The following is a 22,732-nucleotide window of genomic DNA, read 5'->3' as shown; positions in this document are numbered from 1 at the left end:
TTTAAAATTTTAAAAATTATGTTAGATGTTTGTAAAATACAATTTATTAGTATTTATATATATATATATATATATTTAATAAAATTATATTGAAAATTAATAGACCTTATCTATTAAGCAATGGCGATGGCACCAGACACGTGTCTAGAGTGGCAGACAACAACAACGAGCGGCAATCATAGATCTATGGAAAAGAAGAGCAAGGAAAGATAGACAAGAAGACGAGGGATTAAAAAGAGAGACAAGAAAACCATATTGTTAATCCAATCATCATCGATTTTGTTAGGTCAATTAACCGTCAAATAGATTTAAAAAAATGATTTAAAACATGATCCACGGTCAGGAATCAGATTAGGATTCAAAATCTGAATTTGATATCGATGGTCCCCTAAACCCTAAACCCTAAAACGATTTAAAATGTTCCCATGCCCAGGAACGTCTCATGCCCAGAAATCAGATTAGGATTCAAAATCTGGATTTGGTACCTGATAGTCCCATAAACCCTAAAACGATTTAAACCAGGAACCTCCCATGCCCAGGAATCAGATTGGGATTCAAAATCTGGATTTGGTACCTGAGGGTCCCCTAAACCCTAAAACGATTTAAACCAAGAACGTCCCATGCCCAGAAAATCATATTAGGATTCAAAATCTGGATTTGGTACCTGATGGTCCCCTAAACCCTAAAACGATTTAACCAAGAACGTCCCATGCCCAGAAATCAGATTAGGATTCAAAATCTGGATTTGGTACCTGATAGTCCCCTAAACCCTAAAACGATTTAAACCAGGAACCTCCCATGCCCAGGAATCAGATTGGGATTCAAAATCTGGATTTGGTACCTGATGGTCCCCTAAACCCTAAAACGATTTAAACCAAGAACGTCCCATGCCCAGAAATCATATTAGGATTCAAAATCTGGATTTAGTACCTGATGGTCCCCTAAACCCTAAAACGATTTAAACTAGGAGCGTCCCATGCCTAGGAGCGTCTCATACCCAGGAATCAAATTAGGATTCAAAATCTTGATTTAGTACCTGATGGTCCCCTAAACCCTAAAACGATTTAAACCAGGAACGTCTCATGCCCAAGAATCAGATTAGGATTCAAAATCAAAATTTGGTACCTAATGGTCACGGCTCACAAACCAACACGAGTCATTCCAATATATTTTGTTTTCACTCACGAGATCACTCAATATAAAATTCCTCCAAGCAAAACTAAACACGTTTAACTATTAAGTTCTTATGATCGAGCTACTAAAAAGCAAAACAGACCTTGTTAGCTAGAAGTGACTTTCAATTCTTAGTATTTCTTAATTATTCGGATGTGATCTCGGTTCATTTATATATTCCTTCTTTGCTCAAACGTCACATAGTATCTCGTTTGTAAAGCAATTTTGTCTCATATTAAATTGGTATATGTATCAAAGTTCTCTTACGGAGATGGTGACCACTAATTTCAGTCGTTTGTGTGTGAAAACGTTGGAGGGCTCAAGATTGCACGCCGCTGCAATGTTTATTTGATTTTCTTGCCGTGTGAAATAAAACTACGCCGTTTTCCAATACAAAGGCCAATTTGAACTTTTGCTTGTTTGACTAAAATACCCTCGAGTACATGGCCAATTTCCTTTCACAATTAATCTATTTTTTAAAAAATAAATAAATAAATAAATACACACTTTAAATTTTATAAATAAATACCAAGGGTATGTGGCCTGCAAAATAAAGAAAACCGTAGAAAGCTAAAAGTTTTGAGCACGAGATTTGAGTTACGTTTAATAGGATTTCTCTATTTCCGAACAGGGTTAGGAGAAAGTCGAGAAAGCTAGATTTATCCCCCTTTAAGGACCAATTGGGTCGTGGGCGTACATATCAGGTCTACCGGTGTCTAGGTAGACTTTCAAGCCTATGGGTCTAATAACCTACTTACTAGGTCTAAGTTTGCTTCAAGTTTTACACCGATCTCGGTTTGTCCTCTATCCCTTTGATCTTGATCCTATTGTCTAAAATCACGTTTTACCGACCTTTATGTAAATTTTGGTACTTTAAAAATAAATGTTTTTATAGATTTGTTTAATTTAATTTAATTTTTATTATTTTTTAACCATAATTTTAAACATAATATTATACTTAAATTTATCAAAATTTTATTTTAGTTTTACAATAAATAATTCGAAAAATTACTTTTTCAGAATTATAAAACAAAAACAAAATAGAATTTTAGCGTTGAAAAATAAGAAAATAATTTACATTTAATAAAGCGGCATGGGCGGTTCCCCACTGCGACGCGTACTATGATATGATCTTGAAATGAAATTACGAAAATACCCATGTCGTCTCCTTTAGATATCCCAATGGTCGGTTAGCCAATTCTATAAAACCCTCAAGCGTGTGCTTCGAAGCTCAATACAGATTTCTAGAGAAATATTTACTCAGAGAAGTTTTATCATTCTGGTTTACAACGTCAATGGATGCATTATCGGAGTTTGTTTTCGCGCCGCCGCCTTCACTGTTCTTGAACGTGGTGACGGTGGTGATTCCGGTGGTGGTGGCGATGTTAGGACTTTCCGAAGCGAGGGGAAGGCATTTGCAGTATTCGAAGTTCTGGAATGCGAATAGTACTCCGAAATCGTTGGAGCAGTTCAAGCTTCCGTCCTGGTTAGGGATGCTATTGGCTTATACTCCGGCGTTATTGGCCGGCGTTGTGTCGTTGTGGTTCTTTCCGAATGAGGATCGGAGGACGCTTCTGCTGAAGTCCGCTCTCACCTTGCATTTCTTGAAGAGAGACCTTGAGGTAATGTCTCTGTTTCTGATTATCTCTCTGTGCTCCTGATTGTGTTCTGAATGTCGATCTGATCATGGAAATAGAGAGTGTGGATTGCAGATTGAACTTTCTGTTCTTGCATTAATTCGTGACTTACTGATTGGCTGTTCGTTTTCTCGTGAAGAATTAGTTATTCATGCTCTAGTTTGATCTAATCCGGAAAAACTATGGTCGAACACGCTTTCTTCTCGATTCATTTGATTAACTATTCATCTACTCGTGAAGAATCGATTGTTCAAACTAGTTTGATCCGTTTTTTGAATTTGTTCTTCGCAATCTTCTCTAGTTTTTGAAAACCAAATGAAAATTCCCGCGCAGAGTAATTAGTGGAGATCATAGCCTTGTGAAATTGACCTAGAAATCTCCCGGCTTCTTACCATTTCACTATACATCTTGTGAACCAGGAACATTGTTTTGACTTGATTTTTTTGTAATTTTCTTTTCATTTGACATTCGTTTTTCTCTCTGTCTTTTTGTTTAATTGCCTTACTTGTTTTTGTTTCAAAGTCGTATGAACTTTACTCCTTCAGCTCAAAAAATGTTTTCAAATTGGCACTACACATAAATCATGGCAGTCCCCAAAGGCTTAAACTCTCTCTTTCTATCTGAAAAATTGTATAGGTACTGTTTGTTCACAAATACAGCAGCAAAATGGTATTTGACACAGCAATTACAATCTCCTCCAGCTACTTCTCCTCTACAGCACTCATGATCTACACTCAACACCTATCAAAAGCGCTTCCTGAGCCATCCATTGATCTGAAAAACATTGGAATTGCTTTGTTTCTGATAGGCATCATTGGGAACTTCTACCACCACTTCCTCTTGTCCAAAACCAGAAAACAAGGAGAAACTGGCTACAAAATTCCCCAAGGAGGTCTCTTCAACACTGTGATCTGCCCTCACTATCTGTTTGAAATCATCGAGTACTTCGGATTTGCTCTCATCTCTCAGACATTCTTCTCGCTCAGCTTTGCCTTTGGTACTGCTTTCTATTTGGCTGGGAGGAGCTCTGCCACTAAGAGATGGTATGCCTCCAAATTTGAGGACTTCCCCAACCATATCAAAGCCCTTCTCCCCTTCGTCTTTTAGCCTTTCAAATAGTTGTGTATCGTATTTTAATTTTAATTTTTTTAATCGTATTATGTTTAAATTTACGATATTAACATTGATTAAAATGTTAATTAATACGCATTTTATTATCAAACATTAACCTAATTAATATAAAATAATATTGGGTTCTTTTAGTGACAATGGTTAATTAGTTGATTCCAAATATACAATGACTAATTAAATGTAGTATGCATTTAATGGCTAATTAATTTGAATGACTATGAAATTGTATGATTAGGGATGTCCTGACCACGTGTACTGCACATGTTAATGCTAAAATGGTTTTTTTTTTTTTTTTTTTTTTTTTGAGTTTCTTAAAAATATTATTATGTAACATCTAAACTTTCCATATTATGATTATTTTTTTTAGATAAAATATTAATTTTTGAATTTTTAGAAATTATATGATAAAACATTATGTTTACAATTTTTTAATAAAAATTATATTGTATAATTTTTTATTTATTTTTGTGGGATTAAGTTTCACGGTAATTTTTACCTGTTTATTTTTTCTTTAAATAAATAGTTATTTTAAAATTTTCATTTTTCAACGTAATCTTTATTAAAAAATTGTAAAAAAAATCTCAATAAATATATATATATATATATATATATATAATATCTTTTACTAACCTAATTTTAAAAAATTTAAATTAAAAAAAGCCCATAATATTTAATATTATTTAATTTAAATATTAGTATTAGAGTTTAAAAATTAATTAATTTATTTTTTTAATACTACCAAAAAGCGTGTATATATATATAGTATGTATTGAAAATATATTTATATTAAGCGGGTCGGAACGGAAAACTTGGGTGAGGATGAGCTAACCGGTTAAAAATATTTCTCACTCCCTCCCCTCCCGGTTTGAGGCGGTCCCCATGGGTTAGGTGAGCATCTCCCTGTATAGACCCTTAGCCACCAAAAACAATTGGTTCGGTCCGGTTTTTTGAAAAACCAACCGATATCGACCACCTATAAATAGCGGCCATCTAAATTCCTTGCAAACTCCGCTCCAGTTGCAGTCTAAAGCTGTTCAATTTAGTTCTCCTTCTTCAGTTCAAATTTTGTTTTCTTTCCATCTTCTGGTTCGAGATCATGCCCTAATGCAATGGGTCTTGATTTTACTGATCTTTCTATTGATTTAACATGGAAATGATTCTGTCTACGCCCTCTGCCAGCTTTCTTCCAAGCTGCCGACGCACCCACCGTCGGCCGGAATCACCACGGTCTCATCCTCGAAAGGTAATCGCTAAATTCGATCGAGTTCTTCATCCAAAAGCTTCAAACTCACGCTTAACGCCGAATGCGCAACAAGGAACGTAAGTTTCTCTTTCGCGCATTTTCACAAACAGGTTATGTGCGCATTCTGTGGTATCTACCTATATGTATGGATTGGGATTTTGCAGGTGCGAATGTTTCGATTTGCACAGAGATATAATTCCATATAACGATGCATGGTCTTGGCAAAAGGATATCGTGAGAGAAAAAATAGCATTAATCGATGCGAACGAGGATTGCCCAGATTCGCTAATTGTCTTGCAGCATCCTCCTGTGTACACATTGGGCACTAACAGTACTGAAGAGTTTCTTAATTTTGATCCCAAGGATTCTCCCTTTTCCATTTACCGCACCGAGCGTGGAGGGGAAGTTACATATCATGGCCCTGGCCAGGTAATTGATAGTGGTTTCGAATCATTGACCTAAGGATTTGATATGAACTTGGTTAAGGATGTATTGCATTTACTGGGTAATTTTTGTTTGAATCATTTCACATTAAACTTAAGAGTATATGCATCTTTTTCCCGTATGAATTTTAAGCTGTGTTCTTCACATTGCAATGTGATGCTTGTTTTCCCAATGTTTTGGTAATTCAGGATTTAAAACTCAACGTTACTGGTTTGGTTGTTTTTGTTTCTGAGGGTCGTTTACATGACATTGATAGGTTTTGTCCTGTGCTGTAGATAGTTATGTACCCTATTATCAATCTACGAAATCACAAGATGGATCTTCATTGGTACCTCAGGGCACTTGAGGAGGTCATTATACGTGTTCTTTCCTCGACGTTCTCGATCAATGCTAATCGGGTCGATGGTTTAACGGGCGTCTGGGCAGGTATTCCTTGTAGTTTTTGGCTGACATTTGTATGTAGCATATTGGAAATACACACCTTTTCTGTTTTGATTCTAGATTATCTGACTTGTGCTGTTTACTTGGCAATGGCAAACATTTTTGTTCTTGAGCTAATATTCAGTATCCTTAATAGGAAATTTTTGTTTTTCTTTTCTACAAAACATTGCCAAATTCTTGAGGGTTCTATGCATAACCATTTGGTTTTAAAAAATTGAGATTATAAACACTATTTTCACACATGAATTTGTCCAAGTCAAGTTCGAAAACTAAAAAAAAAAGGCTAGGTTGGATAACCATATACTACTTCCACCTATGAGTTTTCTTGTTTATCTGGCTTAGGTCTAGCTCGATAGTACTACTCCTATGAACCTACCGCTTGGCAATGGCGCTATTGAGATCGATCTAGGTCGCTGATAATTCTCTATGAGTTTTCTTGTTTTATTGTCTACTTTTTACATATATTTTTAAATACCAAGCCAAATTTTGAAAACTAGAAAAAGTAGTTTTCAAATTTCTTTTTGAAATTTGGTTGAGAATTCTGAAGAACAATGGAACTTATCATAGAGAAAATAAGCACAGTTTTCAAAAGTTGAATGTTTTTTGTTTTCGTTTGCACGAAATCTCGGAAGCTGAATGACTGTCCTCTGTTTTACCCTGGCAGGAAACCAGAAACTGGCAGCAATTGGAATTAGGGTATCTAAATGGATAACATTTCATGGATTAGCACTGAACGTCACCACTGATCTAAGTCCATTTAATTTGATAGTTCCATGTGGAATAAGAAACCGGCAGGTCGGAAACATCAAGGAGCTGCTGCTGCTGCTGAGAGAAGCCAAGAACAGCATACATTTTGACAAGGATTCCCAGTTGATTGATATCACTTTTGAAGCTCTAATACACCAATTCGCTCAAGTCTTCCAAGTTGATATCCATCAGAAAACCACCCCGCCCCCATTTTTGGAGTCCCTAAAACAAGCTCCGCCAAGCTCCCCTGGTTAGATATCTCTTACCCTCTAAAGCTTTAGCTGCTAAAATGTTTCCCATTTGCTTCATTTTTTATACTTTCTGTCTTGAGGCATCAAGCTTTTGAAAATGTTGTAGCTCTCCAGAAAATTTATAGGGATAAATCTGAATTTATAGCTTGTAAAATATAAATTTAAGCACGTTTAGAACGTGCTATGATGATAAACTTTTTTCGACATTACTGTGAGGAGATGGTTTCGACCAAATAAACTCCGATTAACTTAAGATTTTATATGAGGCCTATTTTCAAGAATATAAGTGACTAGGCATGGTTTCAAGAGTAATTGAAGTATGTTTAGGATATAAACCAAAATTATGGTGCATAATGACCAAAATACCCCTACCAAGATTGTATGAGTGACATGACCTCAGCTCGGTTTTACGTCATGACCTAGACCAAAATTAGGGTGCTCGATATCTTTTGTTGTGATATTATGGTGGTTGATCCAACCTTGGTTCTACATCATGACCTCAACACGCTCGCCTCATTCTCCAGTGCCATCACGACCCAAATAAGAAGACTCATCCTTGTGAGTGAGTGAGCACACCTCATATAGTGATTTCTTTTTGCCTCGAGGTATTGTGCCCCTAATTCTTTAATCATTGGCTTTATCGGGTAGAACTGTCAAGTGGGCACCCAAATTTTAATAGGACTTATAGGGGGTTGACGCCTAGACATTTAGTGGTGGAAAACACGAGTTGAGATCGATGAAATCATGAATAGAGATGCGCAATCAGATTTCACTTGTTTGTATCCGTTATGAATTGATTGTTCACTATCGAAGAATGCCCCTGAATGAGCCATTCCCAATCTGTTCCCCAACCAGCACGCAACGACCTGCTCTTGCCACGAAATGAAGGAAAGGTAAAGCCGCTAAGACTCACTAATTAAACATGCGCAGTCTCTATGATATGAAATCAGCACAAGGACTTTGATACCAAATAATATGAAATCGCTACCAGGGGAGTAAGATTCAGATTACCTTGTTGATCGAATATTTCAAGGCAAGAACACTTGTTTGAGATTCGAATCACTCCACAAGCAAGATTATGTCTAGCTTGAATAATTATAAACATGAAATTTAAATTTGGCCCGATCAAATATTTTTAGGTAAGAACAGTTATTTGAAATTCACAACCTAAACTATAAAAGGTCATTGGCTAAAAGGAAGCACAACCATTAGTTAAAGGAAAGCACATTGCTTCTTTTACTCTATTTTCCCGTCTATCTTGCAAAGATAACATAACTATGATACTTTTATGACCATAAATTTATAATAATGACCATAATTAGCCACTTATGTAAACATTCTCACATGTATACACTCAAGGATCCATAGCTTAGTGGTAGAGCATTTGACTAGTGTAGATCAAGAGGTCCTTGGTTGACCCCTTTCTATTACTATTTTTCTATCAAGTATGAATTTGTCTTTGAAATTTCGAGCGATTTCAAAGGTGTGAATTTTAATAAATATGTAGGGATGTAAGGGTTCATAGCTCAGTGGTAGAGCATTTGACTGCAGATCAAGAGGTCACCGGTTCGAACCCGGTTGAGCCATTTTTATAATTACTATTTTTTATGAACCTCAATGGTAGAGCATTTGTCTTTGAAATTTCGAGCAATTTTAAAGGTGTGAATTTTAATAAACTTGTAGGGATGTAAGGGTTCATAGCTCAGTGGTAGAGCATTTGACTGCAGATCAAGAGGTCACCGGTTCGAACCCGGTTGAGCCCTTTTCAATTACTATTTTTTATGATGGTAGAGTATTTGCCTTTGAAATTTCGAGCGATTTCAAAGGTGTGAATTTTAATAAACATGCAGAAATGCAAGGGTTCATAGCTCAGTGGTAGAGCATTTGACTGCAGATCAAGAGGTCACCGGTTTGAACCCGGTTGAGCCCTTTTCAATTACTTTTTTTTATGATGGTAGAGTATTTGCCTTTGAAATTTCGAGCGATTTCAAAGGTGTGAATTTTAATAAACATGCAGAAATGCAAGGGTTCATAGCTCAGTGGTAGAGCATTTGACTGCAGATCAAGAGGTCACCGGTTCGAACCCGGTTGAGCCCTTTTCAATTACTATTTTTTATGAACCTCAGTGGTAGAGTATTTGCCTTTGAAATTTCGAGCGATTTCAAAGGTGTGAATTTTAATAAACATGCAGAAATGCAAGGGTTCATAGCTCAGTGGTAGAGCATTTGACTGCAGATCAAGAGGTCACTGGTTCGAACCCGGTTGAGCCCTTTTCAATTACTATTTTTTATGAACCTCAGTGGTAGAGTATTTGCCTTTGAAATTTCGAGCGATTTCAAAGGTGTGAATTTTAATAAACATGCAAAAATCCAAGGGTTCATAGCTCAGTGGTAGAGCATTTGACTGCAGATCAAGAGGTCACCGGTTCGAACCCGGTTGAGCCCTTTTCAATTTCGAGCGATTTCAAAGGTGTGAATTTTAATAAACATGCAGAAATGCAAGGGTTCATAGCTCAGTGTTAGTGCATTTGACTGCAGATTAAGAGGTCACCGGTTCGGGGATATTGTAGATCAAGAGGTTCGAACTCGATTGAGCCCTTTTCAATTACTATTTTTTGATGATGGTAGAGCATTTGACTGATTAAGAGGTCACCGATTGAGCCCTTTTCAATTACTATTTTTTATGAACCTCAGCATAGAGCAGAGCATTTGATTGCAGATCAAGAGGTCACCCATTTTTAATAAATATGCAGGTATGCAATGGTTCATAGGTAGAGCATTTGATTGCAGATCAAGAGGTCCCTAGTTGAGCCCTTTCTATTACTATTTTGTATTTTGTGTGAAATAAGTTTTTAAAAAAATTAATAATAAAGATTAATTAAACAAAATTAAATATTTAAAATTACGTGATATATCAGAAAAGCTTTTTTTTTTTTCTTTTTTTTTTCTTCAAATAGACACAAATTCAATAACTAAACGTGAAGTTCAACCTTACAGTAATTTGCTTGAGAACTGCAACAGTCGGCCATTTGAACGGCGAAAAAGGTATAAATATTCAGCAGACATCACGATTTTTCGTCCCCTGAGTTGAGCTAATCTGAATCTCGAAGAACGGACTCATCATCAATGGATCGACTGGATGTTTCAGCGAAGCTCATGATAGTTTCCGATCTTGATTTAACAATGGTGAGTTTCTTCAACCTCGCGAACACCTTTTCATTTTCCATCTCGAAATTTTAACGAATTGAAGATTGTACATACAGGTCGATCATGACGATGATGAGAACACATCGCTTCTCAAGTTTAATGCTCTATGGGAAGCTTACTACCGTCGGAATTCTCTTCTTGTGTTCTCAACTGGAAGATCGCCGACGAGTTACAGAAAGTTGAGAAGGGAAAGGCCTCTGTTGACTCCAGATTTGACGATAATGTCGGTTGGAACGGAGATTGCTTATGGCGATTTGATGGTTTCAGATGAGGAATGGGAAGGATTTCTGAATTGGAAGTGGAATCGAGATGTAGTTGTGGAGGAAACCCTAAGATTTCCGGAACTCAAGCCGCAGGTAGAGATGATAATTTGATTTGTTTTTTGTTTTTCATTCCTTAGTTATGCATTGAATTGATGTTCTGTATATCTCATTGCTTCTTGAGGATGCTTTTGTTTCTAGCCCTAATTGGTTTGATTGGGATGTTTCTTCAACCTACTGCACAAAATGAGGATATTTACAGTCAGAAACGGAGCAACGGCCTTTCAAGGTTAGCTTCTTCATAGAGAAGGATAAAGGCCCCCAAGTGGCGGATGCTCTGTCTGATTGCTTGGAGAAACGAGGGGTAAGTTGATGCTTATTTTGTTGGCCTGAACTGGATTTGTTGCTGAATTCAACTGGACCAAAATGATTGTTTTCTTTTTTACATCTTGAAAGTTTAGGAACTAAAAAGTAGTAATGTAGACGTTCTAAGAGTTTATGAACTAGAAGAAGTAATATCGATGCTTTAAAAGTTTAGAGACTAAAATGGAATAAACTTAGAACTTTAGACAGTAAAGACATTTTGAAAGTTGAGAGATCAAGACGGAACTTAGAAGTTTTAGGACTAAAATTGTGAGATCCCACGTTGGTTTGAGAGAGGAATAAATCATTCCTTATAAGGGTGTGGAAATCTCTTCTTAGTAGACGCGTTTTAAAACCTTGAGGGGATGCTCGAGAGGGAAAGCCCAAAGAAGACAATATCTGCTAGTGATGGGCTTGGGCTGTTACAAATGGTATCAGAGCCAGATACCGAGCTCCCAACGGGGTGGATTGTGCGATCTTACATTGATTGGAGAGGGAACGAAACATTCCTTACAAGAGTGTGGAAACTCTTTCCTAGCAGATGCGTTTTAAAACCTTGAGGGGAAGCTTGGAAGAGAAAGACCAAAGAAGACAATATTTGCTAGCGGTGGGCTCGGGCTATTACAAATGGTATCAGAGCCAGACACCGGGTGGTGTGCACGTTGGGCTCCCAAGGGGGTGGATTGTGAGATCCCACATTAGTTGGAGAGGGGAACGAAACATTTTTACAAGAGTGTGGAAACTTCTTCCTAGCAGATGCGTTTTAAAACCTTGAGGGGAAGCTTGGAAGAGAAAGTCCAAAGAAGACAAGATTTGCTAGCGGTGGGCTCGGGCTATTACAAATAGTATCAGAACTAGACATCAGGCGGTGTGACAGTGAGGACGGTGGGCCCCCAAGGGGGTGGATCGTGAGATCCCACATTGGCTGGACAGAGGAATGAAGCATCCCTTATAAGGGTGTGGAAACCTCTTCCTAGCAGACGCTTTTTAAAATCTTGAGGGAAAGTTTAGGAGGAAAAACCCAAAAAAAGACAATATCTGCTAGCGGTGCACTGACATGTTACAAAAATGGTATTTAAAATTACAAAAAAAACACGGTTTGTTCTCGTCTTGGGTGTGGGGAGGACCTTCCTGAATCAATGGAAATTGGGTCATGAGCAAGGAGTGAGCTTAGATGCCTGTTCAACAATAAGAAGAAAAAAACTAGAACAACACTCTTGCTTGTTCTCTCCGAGATGGTTTATGCTGCAAATCTTTCTCTTCTGCACTCATTTGCTTGTCCTGTGTTACCCTGTTAACTCATTGAATGTATTCTGTCAGTTGGATGTAAAAGTAATCTACAGCAGTGGAATTGCTTTAGATATATTGCCAAAACGTGCTGGCAAAGGAGAGGCACTTGCATATCTTCTCAAGAAGTTCAAAGCTGATGGGAAAGTTCCAGCCAATGTTCTTGTTTGCGGCGACTCTGGAAACGACACCGAGCTTTTCAGCGTCCCCAATGTCTATGGTGTAATGGTCTGTGGCCTTGAAAACTCTTCATCGTCTACGTACATATCAACGGTGAACCGTTAGATTTCGGGTGTCAAATGTTTCCCTCATCTGTGTAGGTAAGCAATGCACAGGAAGAGCTACTGCAATGGTACGCCGAGAACGCAAAGGACAACCCGAAAATAAGTCGTGCAACTGAGAGATGTGCAGGAGGGATCATAGGGGCTATAGGCCGCTTCCAACTTGGTCCAAATATGTCCCCTAGAGACATTGTAGATTTCAAAGGCTGCTGCTGCAAAGTGGAGACGACTGATCCTTATGTTGAAGTCGTGAAATTTTACGTGCTTTACGAAAGATGGAGGCGCGGTGAAGTCGAGAAGTCGGAGGTGTATCTTGAACATCTGAAGTCCATCTTTCATGCAGAAGGGGTAGTTGTGGATACGAGCGGGAACGAGCGAAGTAGAGAGGAATTGGTAGATGGAATGAGAGGGTTATATGGTGACATGAAGGGCACCCGATTTCGATGCTGGGTCGATGGACTCTCCTCCTCGGAGATCGGATCGGATTCTTGGCTTCTCAGGTTCAATAAGTGGGAATCATTTTCTTCCTCATCATCGTCGTCAGGTAAGAATCAAGATCTTCGTATCATCATTGTCGTCATCATAAGATATCTTCTAACGATCCATTCCGTTACTGATTGTTCTTTTTACAGTGAATCAGTTCATGGGGAGCTCAACTACAATTCTAATGAACTTACAAGTAAAAACTAACACGAAAGTCCTTTATTTTATTTCATTGTTTGGTTGTTTTATGATGTTTGCATTTTCGTCCATCTCACTCTATGAATATGTAACAGAGAAAAGGATCAGAGGATGGTTTGATATGGATGCACGTGCATCACACGTGCTTGGATGGTTCACATTCACATCCAGAGTCACAACACCAGTCTTCCTGCTTCTTCTAAAATATGTATGTATCTATTTCCATTCTTAATTTCAATTTAGAAATTGTTTGTAGTTATTTAAATGTTAGAATAAATCATATTGAGCATTAAAATCACGGTTTTTCTTTTAATTATTGTCAACACAAGCATGACTCAATTGGATAAAACATACACGAGCGTTGCTCATTTGAAGATTAAAAATTTTAAGGGCAAGGAAGATTTCGAACTATAAATTTTTCCTTTTAAAGACAATAGTTAGACACATTGATTTTTTTGTCTAATATTCTATTCACAAGAAGTTCATAATAATCTAATTTTCTAGTTTAGTCCAAAATTATCATAATTTATACGAATCTCTGGGACCTTCTCTACTCGGTAAAATATGTGTTCTATATGATTAAGTGATGAAATATATATTATATAGCCAACATTTTTAAAATGAAAATTTACCATTCTAGTGAGTAATAACATATATATACCATATAGTAGCAAATTGTAGGCATACTATATGTATGTGTGTTTATGCATATCATTCTATGCAATGTTACAAACAAGGAGAATAGATGGAGAAACCTACAAACAGTTCATTTATATTGTATACCCCATGTATATAGTAATGTTTATGAACTAAAATATATAGTATGATAATTATAGCATCTATATTCTTTGCACATTACGATTCAAGAAAAATATACATAACCATTGACATCGAATATATGAATGACCAAATCGAATTTTATCCTGGTATAAACTATATATTCATTGTCTATATCTTTTTGTTTTATGAAAAATATCATGATTTCATGTCTGGGATCGATCAATGGAGAACCATGATGAAGAAAATAAAGGTTAATATATAAATGGAACTGAAAAGTCTTTGCTACTACAAATCCATAATAACCAGTCGCTAAAATAAATGGCAAAGCATCTGAGGCTGATGATATTGTAACCCTCATAGAGCTCAAAATTTCCTAAAAATAGCCACCAAAGTTTGCAACAAACTAATGCCTACTAGATAGAACTAGAAGTGTACCTGTAGTACACAAATGGCGATTGTAGCAACGATCATTGCAATAAAGGATGGTGTTGCTTGAGCTCCTGCCGATGTCGACCTATGCATAAAATGAAAACGAAAATTGACATCTTAATGATATTGAAAGATTTGAAATTCAGATGCAACGGATGAACAAAGAAGAACATGAAGATGCTTGAACATAGATTAGCAAATTTAAATCACACAAACACCATAAAGATGGAGTAATAGTAGTACTTACCTTGCAACGATGTCCTTGACCGATCCAGTCGTGAGACCGAAACCCAAAGGAAAAAGTGGATCGTAGTGTCGATCTCCAAAGTTCATTGGCAGTTGATCTACAGATTTAAACCATGTTCTTGGAAGCTTCCCACTAAACCCATGGTCTCCATAGAGGGCATCAGTGACTCCCAGGCCTTCAGTCCCAGGTAACCAAGCTGCTACAAGAGCATCCATGGATGAAACGTATGGTTCCATCACAATTGGCCTCCCAGAAATGACAACCACCACACACTTTACAGACTCACAAACATTTTTTATGATGCTTGGACCTGGATCTAACATGGTAAGCGTCGTACTATCCCCTTCTGTCTCGGCATACGGGGCTTCGCCAATAACGACAATGGCATATGAGAAGCCATTCGACTTAACAAAGTCACTGTCGGGATCCTCACGGAATACAACCTCTGTGCTCGGATCAACTGTTGATTTAATGGCAGCTAGGATGGTAGTTCCTGTCGATCAGGAAAAGGAAATCTAAATTTGTTTCTACTCTAATATCAAAGGGAAAGCTCTGAAGAATGAACATCTTATCCGAGTAAGTTTTGGCATTCAAGAAGTCCATAAGAAAAAATCTTTGTTATCTACAACTAATACTATAGATATGTACAATTAATAAGAATGTGCTTTTGAGCACGTTTAGACTAGCATAAACCTCCAAATTATTGGAACAATGCTATTTTAGCATTGAGATCCCATATCGGTTGGAGAGGACATAAACCTCCAAATTATTGGAACAATGCTATTTTAGCATTGAGATCCTATATCAGTTGGAGAGGAGAACGAAGTGTTATTTATAAGGGTATGGAAACCTCTCCTTAGCATACGCGTTTTAAAAACCTTGAAGGGAAGCCCAGAAGGGAAATCTCAAAGAGGACAATATCTACTAGCGGTGGGCTTGAGCTATTACATGCACTTTCAAAACTTCTCCAGAGATCTTCCCGACTAGTCGGGAAACATTTTTAATGCGTGAAGAAATCTCAAATATGGTAATGAAGAATGAGTGAAAAGAAACATACCCCTTGTAGCATTGTTGCCACTGAATCCTTGCCATGCAATGGTCCACCCACCACATTGATATCCTAAATTATCAGCATGAGTACCAGCAACAAGGATCTTTGGGGCCTTCTTTGAAAGGGGTAGCAACGGATCGCTATCATTTTTACCATTCTTCAGCAGTACGAGTGACTGCCTCACAGCATCTCTTGCCAAGTCTCTATGTGCCTATTAATTATAGATGCAAAATTATGTCCATGAGAACATAAGTAAGGATCAACTTCATGTAAATTGAATAGCCAATCAAAAACGAAGCCAGTTATATGTTTTCCTATAATTGGAGCCAGACCTGACTCCCAAGCTCATTGACAAGGCTGTAATCACCCAAGGGGCTTTCAAAAAGTCCCATTGTGAACTTGACTGATAAAATTCTGGCAACAGCATCGTCAATTCGATCCATCGATACGACATTGTTCTTCACTAACAACGTAAGATCATCAATGAACTCCACATATTTGTAAGGAACCATGACCTGCAAAACACACAGAACCAAAGCCTAAATACTCCCAACATTTCAAAGCAACGCATGAACCATATAATCAGACCAAGCTTGATTTAAGGTATCCTTAAAGAGAGTCACCAACCATGTCAATGCCAGCTGAAATTGCAGCTTGGACAGAGTACGTGTAATTAGAATGCGGCGTAGAAGTTATTCTGTCGAGACCCTCCCAATCTGAGATGACAAAACCCTGAAAATACTCATAGTAAAATTAGAAAACATCAGTCAGCAGCATCATTAAATTGTCAGACATACCTTAAATTTTCAGACATACCTTAAATTTAAGGGTACCCTTGAGGAAGTGAGTAATCAGCTCACGGTTGGCATGCATCTTTACTCCATTCCAACTAGAATACGAAACCATTACCGATGAAACGCCCTTGATGATCGAATCTAAATAGGCAGGCATGTGAATGCCGAGCAGTCCATGCCTGTCAATAACGGTGTTATTCTCATTGATGCCATGAGTTGTCCCACCATCTCCAACAAAGTGCTTTGCACAGGCGATAACTTTCTTCCTGAAAGAAAATTTGAAGTGTTTTAAATAAATTTGCAGAGAGGAGGAAAGGATTTCACAAAGAAATCAGATATTATTATCTCAGCAATTTGGTTGAAGAATAACATTTTGCATGAATTCATAGTTTTAAAATTCAACATGTTCAAAGGCCATACGTTCCACCAACATAAGGAATCCCCTTCCGATAATTAGCAGGAGGCTCTCCTTGCAAACCAATAATAATCTCAGTCATATTTTGCACAAGTTTTGGATCCTCACTGTAGCTTTCATAACACCGCCCCCACCTCGGGTCCCTACAAACCTAAAAGAAGTTTCCCTGTTATATATCCAGCTTACTACTCAAACAAATAGTGAGGTATTCAATAAGAAACATGGGATTACCGCAAGGCAAGGAGCAAAGGTATAAGAAATCCCTGTGGCTCTAACTTCTAGTGCTGTTGCTGCACCAATCCTTCGAAGTAGGTCAGGGTTCCTGTGTAGAAACTAAGACATTTCAATCATGCAATATAAACCTCAAGAAAAATGTGAAGTTCTCCAAATTTACAACAAGCTAATGCCGAATCACGTTAAGTGAAGTTAAGTTTCATTTAAGGAACAACGGTTTCAAGCTAGTTCAAGTTTTCTTTGCAATTCTATTTAATATAATTTATATGTTTAGAATCATTCAAGCTCGACTAGATTAATCGCTTGTGGAGTAATTCGAATCCCAAATAAGTTTTCTTACCTTAAAATATCTAACTAACGAGCTAATTCGGTTCTTATTTTTCATGAGTTAATTTCTAAACTCATATGGAAGTTTCTCGATTTTAGATGTAAAGGTATTGTTTCTTAGCAAGGTTGTTAGACCCAATTCTAAAGAGTTGCAAGCTTGCCTGGTAGCTCCAAGTCCAACGTTATGAGGAAATACTGTAGCATTGTAAACGTTGTTATGGCCGTGAACAGCATCAATGCCATAAATCATTGGGATGCCCAATCGACTAGAAAGAGAACCCTTCTGGAAATCATTGATCATGTCAACCCAATCTTGAGCACGAGCATCTGGCAGCGGCACACTTCCACCACCACTTAGCACACTTCCTGCACAAATTTCACAGTTCATGCTCTTAGACAAGTTCAGTCATTTGATTCCAATCAAATTTTGAATAGTAAATGTGTGGGTTTTGTATGAATGAGAAGCTCTTCAATCATTCGTTAGTTGTGACAAGTCATAATGGAACTCAATACCCTCTAGATTATATGCCCTTGAACATGAATTAGACAGATCAATTCAACAAACTGACACATACAAATATATAGTAATATTGTAGTCGGCAGATATTGTCCGCTTTGGCCCATTACGTATCGCCGTCAACCTCACGGTTTTAAAACGCGTCTGTTAGGAAGAGATTTCCACACTCTTATATGGAATGTTTCGTTCTCCCCTCCAACCAATGTGAGATCGCACAAATATAGTTACAAAACTTCAGAACTCACAGTCACAACATTATAACAGCTACAATGCTTCAAATATAATCTAACAGCATGCTACTCATGTAACGATTAAACTCTTAAAAAGTTCACTTCAAAGGTTTTATTATGAAGAAAATGATATCAATTAAACTTCAGCTTTCTTCTCCTTGGAACTGAATGAACACTAAGAAAAACTATAATATTCTAAGATATCATATAGAGCATCAATTTAGTGACAAAGTGGCAAGCATGACTAGCTCACCACCTCAGTTATTGGCCACAAGAATCAAATGTAGCCAAGAACAGCATCCATTCAGAGTAGACATAAACCAAATCAGGAACTTAGCACTCCCTAAATTGAAAATAGCACCGAACAGTACACTGAAGTATGAACTACTCTATCATTAAACGTGCAAATCTTCAAGAACATATGGATAAAACTGAGAGTGTAAAGGGAAGAGAGAGCGAGAGACTATTGCTTTACCAATAAAATAATTTTTCATAACTGTAGCATTGGCAACGCTCCTGTCAATCTGAACCATCTGACCAATTTTCTCTTCCAGAGTCATTCGGCCAAGAAGATCCTTAACTCGAACCGAAACTGGCTGCTTAGGGTCTTTGTACTTCAAATTCTCAGCGCCCACCATTATAGCCCACCACCACCAACCCAAGCACAGAATCACAACCACCTGAACAAAAATTTTGGCCATCTTCTTTCCCGAAGAGTTAAACCCACACTGTCAAGAACAAAAACATACACAAATTGAACCCACTTCTTCAACATTGAACTTACAGATATTTCAATTAAAATTAGAAATAAGACTCAAAGATCGATGTTCAACTACGTTGTTATTTCATAAAACCCTCTAAATCCAGAGTCGCTGCCTCATTTCCTGGAAGTTTTTGTGCAATCTCTCTCAGTTTTTAATTAGCAGGAATCAGTATTCTTTCAGTAAATCGAAGAACAAACAGCATCAGGTAGAATCAAGACAAAACTACATTACAATCAGCGAAAAGATTGAAACACTACTAACAATTACCGCCCAAACCCTGCTTCATCAATTATCCGAATCAAAAACAGAGGCAATAGGGCGAAGAAGAGAGAGAGAGGTTACCTGAAAGCGTAAATGAGAGTGGCAATGGCAGAAAGCAGTATACGGAAGAGGAAGTTAAGTTAAAGCAATGGAAAAAGCCGGTTGTAATGGTGAGAGAAAGCTGGGGAATGGTGAATCCGTAAAAGTAGAGTAAGTTGGTGGGAAAGAGAAAGGTTAGTCGTGGGATAATGGACGTTCTTGGAAAAAGTGGGAGCGAAATAGAGAGAACAGATTCCTCGAGCTTCTTCCGCCATTAATGAGCTTCCTTGTTAATCCAAGTGTAGATTTAAGGGAGTTAAATACAAGCTCCCAATTCCATGGTCGGATCATAAATAAATTGTATATTAAAAAATAAATGGTCGGATCATAAATAAATTGTATATTAAAAAATAAATGGATAATGTACGGCCTAAATCTTATAAAAAAAATATTTTATAATTATTTGATGATCAAATTAAAATCGATAAAATTAAAATTTTTGAAGATCGAATGAATTAGATTTAATAAAATTATACGAAAATAATTACGATTTTGAAATATCTTGTTAGTTGTAGATTTCAGGAGATCGTGGTAATAGTTAGTTGTGTTTCGCGTAATTAATCACTAAGATCTCTTGATTTTGTTTGATCAGTTATGTGATGGTTTATGTATTAAATTCCTACACAGTTCTATTTTAATACTCACTTTGTTTTTCAAATGATTTTCGGACGAGACTGTGTCACGGAAGTCACAAGTATAGTAGAAAAGTTAGTCATGGAGCAACTCGAGGATCTTATGTTTTCACTGATATAACGTTTCTGCATTTAGTTTTTCACTTATCGAGAAGGAAATGAAAGAAAATGTACCTCTTTCCACTTCCATTTCCATGGCGGTTTTAAGTTAAGCATTATGAATACAATCCTCCGCTTCAACCTAAAAATAAATAAAATCAATAAAACATTTATAAATATAAATTTCTAGATAAATTATAAAATTTTATTTAGTGAATTATAGATTATATTTTTAGTTCTAAATTTTAATATAAATCCATTAAATGTAAGCTAAAAAAAGCAAATGAATATGATTTTTTTTTTTTTTTAAATACATCTTGAAATTATAATAAATTACTCTTAAATAATTATAGTGAAATTACTTCACTATCCATTAATATGGATTAATTAATTATATTATAGATTTATAGCTCAAATTTCATTTTAGTTCCTAATTAATTAATTTCATATATACAAAAAAAAAAATTAATATTAATGCGAAGGTTAAACATATATTTTATTTTTTTTCAATTTAATTCTTCAAAATAAATACTAAATTTTCGTAAATAATAAGCTTAAATAGCATAATATTTATAAATTAATGGCGAAAATTTAATTAAAAAAAATTTATTTCTAATCCTTAATCCAAATGTTTAAGAAATTAGTAGAAATTTCGAGTTTTATTCCTCCTGTGACTTTCTTTTCCTTATAAATCCCGACTCGTTCCGTAAATATTATATTATATTATATATATATATATATAATTAATTTTAAAAATTAAAAAATAAATATTTTGCCGTTTGATTTTACCTTAGATTTCCTTGTTTTGCAAGAAGGGAATAAAATGAGTAAGAAAGTGAAAATGCTAATGCTCACAACAGGAGAAAGCTTCGTAAAGTTAAATTACCTGAAACCGGCGATCTTCCGGCGGCACCAGCGGCGGCGGAGGCGGCGGCTCTCTCTGGTTCAGCGGCCGATCAGATCGCCGACGGGAAGAGAAAAGGCAAAAGAAGATGAGATCAGTGGAATGCTAGATCGGAGCTCTCTGTTTTCTATATATATATATATATATTAGAGGCAGAGAGATGCCTTGCTTTGAACCAGAACGTGCTGCCTTTAATTTACATTCATTTTCAAATTTCAACTAAAATAAATAGCTTTTATTATTCTAATCGGTTCCCGAGTTTTAGATTTGATTTTTAATTGTTCGTGTTTCGATTAAAATGTCACGGTTTTGTTCGGTCGACAATCCGTTAGTTGTTCGTGGAGATCATTTAGAAAATAATTTCGAACTTATGAAGCTGAAAGTCTCGTAATCTTACGATTGGAGACTTGAGCTCAGTCTCAAATTAGAGAAACGAGCTCTAGCTGCTCATTGTGACGATATAGTTGAAATTCGTCATGGTTCGATGAAAATTAAGTGATTAAAACCTCTGGATTGTTCTAAGAACTCGAAACGGTAGCATATGGATGGAAAGAGAAAGTAGCTTCTCGGAACTACTCTACCCTAAAATGGGAACAAAAGGCTGCCAATGATACCCGACGCTGATCGATGAAAATTTGTCGAGAGCGAGACCATTTTTGAGTGTTGGTTGCGGATCGTACGTGTTGAAATCACCGAATTCGAACATTCCTCACAACAATACCCAATTGCAGCATCGAGATGCTTCATCTTCAATTAAGGTAAGAACTTGTCGAAGATGCTACTGAAACATGTTGGGTGTGCACGTATTAAGCGTTGAGACACGACTAGCATTAAAGGTAGCATTGAAGGAGAAACGACGGTGCTGAGTGAGGCGAGAGCCGGCATTTTGTATCGTTGAGAGAGTATGAAGTATTGCCTTAATGCTATATGCACGTTAGCGTTTAGATGCCCGATTGGCGCCTCAATGCTATGCGCTCGAGTTTCCTTGTTTTGATTTCAAAATTCCTTGACTAGCTCTAAAATAGACAAATAAGCCCGAGAAAATAACAAAACCAGCTCTAACACAATTTAGATACTATCACGATAAATTGGGATTACATATCTCGAGACTAAATTGGGCTCAAACTCGAACAACTCAGATTACCCAACTCAAACGTAAATGTTACGTTGGGTTTTCTTTTTTTTATAATCGAAAATTTGGTTCGGTCTTAGGTTGAAATTTTTTGTCATTAGACCCAACCCGAATCAACTCGAACCAAATTTGGCTAGATTTATTTTTTCGATTTTCACCAAACGAATTGATAACCCGAACAACTCGAAAAAAGTAGAGAATATAGTTGGATTGGATACCGAACCATATTAGCTTGCTTTAGATAGCTTACCCACCCAACCAACCTGAATCTCGAGTAGGTCTAAATTTTTCTCTCAATTCAAACCGTGCAGACTCCCGATTCATCCTCTCCCTTATTCACTCTACCCATAAATTTACCAGTAACGTACATTTAAATTTTGTATTATATGTTTATTATCACAGCTCGAGAACTCAAAAATCAAACATAAATCGAACTTTTCTCGACACGATTCAAACATACAACGAGCTTCTCGAGCATGTAACCCTAAATCTAACATTTCGCATAAGAACGGGAAAGCGATCGAAGCACACTAAAAAGGGGAAAATGGAACAGAAAAGTTATACTTTAGTGCATAAAAGGGGAAAAATATGTCCCCTTTATCAAACAAATCAAAAAAGGTATAATCCCAATTCGAAGCAACCAATTTCCAAGCCCCATAAATACCGCCCAAA

General features: G+C 36.8%; 4 protein-coding genes and 6 non-coding genes across 12 annotated transcripts; 9 read left to right on the top strand and 1 right to left on the bottom strand.

The window, feature by feature from the left end:
* The first annotated feature begins 2,398 nt into the window (after positions 1-2,398).
* LOC111802180 (uncharacterized) lies at positions 2,399-4,072 on the top strand. The gene is made up of 2 exons (XM_023686447.2): positions 2,399-2,795; positions 3,447-4,072. Exons 1-2 carry the CDS (start codon positions 2,469-2,471, stop codon positions 3,915-3,917), a joined length of 798 nt encoding a protein of 265 aa, XP_023542215.2. The 5' UTR covers positions 2,399-2,468; the 3' UTR covers positions 3,918-4,072.
* Positions 4,073-4,927: 855 nt separating this feature from the next.
* On the top strand, positions 4,928-7,320 carry LOC111801787 (octanoyltransferase LIP2p, chloroplastic). Its single transcript, XM_023685943.2, has 4 exons — positions 4,928-5,261; positions 5,349-5,613; positions 5,904-6,054; positions 6,734-7,320. The coding sequence occupies exons 1-4, from the start codon at positions 5,089-5,091 to the stop codon at positions 7,069-7,071; spliced, it is 927 nt and encodes a 308-aa protein (XP_023541711.2). The 5' UTR covers positions 4,928-5,088; the 3' UTR covers positions 7,072-7,320.
* Positions 7,321-8,582: 1,262 nt separating this feature from the next.
* TRNAY-GUA (transfer RNA tyrosine (anticodon GUA)) lies at positions 8,583-8,654 on the top strand. The gene has a single exon. It is a non-coding gene; the product is annotated as a tRNA-Cys (tRNA).
* A 104-nt stretch (positions 8,655-8,758) lies between these two features.
* On the top strand, positions 8,759-8,830 carry TRNAC-GCA (transfer RNA cysteine (anticodon GCA)). The gene has a single exon. It is a non-coding gene; the product is annotated as a tRNA-Cys (tRNA).
* Positions 8,831-8,925: 95 nt separating this feature from the next.
* On the top strand, positions 8,926-8,997 carry TRNAC-GCA (transfer RNA cysteine (anticodon GCA)). The gene has a single exon. It is a non-coding gene; the product is annotated as a tRNA-Cys (tRNA).
* A 95-nt stretch (positions 8,998-9,092) lies between these two features.
* TRNAC-ACA (transfer RNA cysteine (anticodon ACA)) lies at positions 9,093-9,164 on the top strand. Its single transcript has one exon. It is a non-coding gene; the product is annotated as a tRNA-Cys (tRNA).
* Positions 9,165-9,266: 102 nt separating this feature from the next.
* On the top strand, positions 9,267-9,338 carry TRNAC-ACA (transfer RNA cysteine (anticodon ACA)). The gene has a single exon. It is a non-coding gene; the product is annotated as a tRNA-Cys (tRNA).
* Positions 9,339-9,440: 102 nt separating this feature from the next.
* Positions 9,441-9,512, top strand: TRNAC-GCA (transfer RNA cysteine (anticodon GCA)). The gene has a single exon. It is a non-coding gene; the product is annotated as a tRNA-Cys (tRNA).
* Positions 9,513-10,041: 529 nt separating this feature from the next.
* On the top strand, positions 10,042-13,458 carry LOC111801786 (sucrose-phosphatase 1). Its single transcript, XM_023685942.2, has 7 exons — positions 10,042-10,252; positions 10,330-10,629; positions 10,796-10,897; positions 12,217-12,411; positions 12,504-13,008; positions 13,097-13,143; positions 13,241-13,458. Exons 1-7 carry the CDS (start codon positions 10,193-10,195, stop codon positions 13,346-13,348), a joined length of 1,317 nt encoding a protein of 438 aa, XP_023541710.2. The 5' UTR covers positions 10,042-10,192; the 3' UTR covers positions 13,349-13,458.
* A 703-nt stretch (positions 13,459-14,161) lies between these two features.
* On the bottom strand, positions 14,162-21,017 carry LOC111801784 (Glycosyl hydrolase family protein). 3 transcript variants are annotated; one of them, XM_023685940.2, is made up of 12 exons: positions 20,911-21,017; positions 20,100-20,166; positions 18,645-18,897; positions 17,584-17,788; positions 17,093-17,183; positions 16,867-17,012; positions 16,469-16,712; positions 16,280-16,384; positions 15,985-16,167; positions 15,659-15,863; positions 14,602-15,094; positions 14,162-14,439 (listed from the first exon to the last, which is right to left on the bottom strand). In XM_023685940.2, the coding sequence occupies exons 2-12, from the start codon at positions 20,139-20,141 to the stop codon at positions 14,349-14,351; spliced, it is 2,058 nt and encodes a 685-aa protein (XP_023541708.2). In that variant the 5' UTR covers positions 20,142-20,166; positions 20,911-21,017; the 3' UTR covers positions 14,162-14,348. The 3 variants fall into 3 exon arrangements, with proteins under 3 accessions (XP_023541708.2, XP_086982966.1, XP_023541709.2); XM_087126840.1 differs by lacking the exons at positions 20,100-20,166; positions 20,911-21,017 and adding exons at positions 19,006-19,053; positions 19,276-19,531; XM_023685941.2 differs by lacking the exons at positions 20,100-20,166; positions 20,911-21,017 and adding an exon at positions 19,276-19,530.
* Positions 21,018-22,732: the final 1,715 nt, after the last annotated feature.

The sequence above is a fragment of the Cucurbita pepo genome, chromosome 9, assembly GCF_057944985.1.
Source record: "Cucurbita pepo subsp. pepo isolate OVF chromosome 9, ASM5794498v1, whole genome shotgun sequence".
Classification (NCBI taxonomy): domain Eukaryota; kingdom Viridiplantae; phylum Streptophyta; class Magnoliopsida; order Cucurbitales; family Cucurbitaceae; genus Cucurbita; species Cucurbita pepo.
This window is presented reverse-complemented; position numbering and strand designations above follow the sequence as displayed.

Excerpts from the sequence above, each read along its gene's own strand:
- LOC111802180 (XM_023686447.2), top strand. The coding sequence starts at position 2,469 with ATGGATGCATTATCGGAGTTTGTTTTCGCGCCGCCGCCTTCACTGTTC. Across the intron at positions 2,796-3,446 it reads TCTTGAAGAGAGACCTTGAG|GTACTGTTTGTTCACAAATA; the intron begins GTAATGTCTCTG and ends AAAATTGTATAG.
- LOC111801787 (XM_023685943.2), top strand. The coding sequence starts at position 5,089 with ATGGAAATGATTCTGTCTACGCCCTCTGCCAGCTTTCTTCCAAGCTGC. Across the intron at positions 5,262-5,348 it reads CCGAATGCGCAACAAGGAAC|GTGCGAATGTTTCGATTTGC; the intron begins GTAAGTTTCTCT and ends GGGATTTTGCAG. Across the intron at positions 6,055-6,733 it reads TTTAACGGGCGTCTGGGCAG|GAAACCAGAAACTGGCAGCA; the intron begins GTATTCCTTGTA and ends TTACCCTGGCAG.
- LOC111801784 (XM_023685940.2), bottom strand. The coding sequence starts at position 20,141 with ATGCTTAACTTAAAACCGCCATGGAAATGGAAGTGGAAAGAG. Across the intron at positions 17,013-17,092 it reads CCTTTGCTCCTTGCCTTGCG|GTTTGTAGGGACCCGAGGTG; the intron begins GTAATCCCATGT and ends AACTTCTTTTAG. Across the intron at positions 16,168-16,279 it reads TTTCAGCTGGCATTGACATG|GTCATGGTTCCTTACAAATA; the intron begins GTTGGTGACTCT and ends TGTGTTTTGCAG.
- LOC111801786 (XM_023685942.2), top strand. The coding sequence starts at position 10,193 with ATGGATCGACTGGATGTTTCAGCGAAGCTCATGATAGTTTCCGATCTT. Across the intron at positions 10,253-10,329 it reads CCGATCTTGATTTAACAATG|GTCGATCATGACGATGATGA; the intron begins GTGAGTTTCTTC and ends TTGTACATACAG. Across the intron at positions 10,898-12,216 it reads ATTGCTTGGAGAAACGAGGG|TTGGATGTAAAAGTAATCTA; the intron begins GTAAGTTGATGC and ends GTATTCTGTCAG.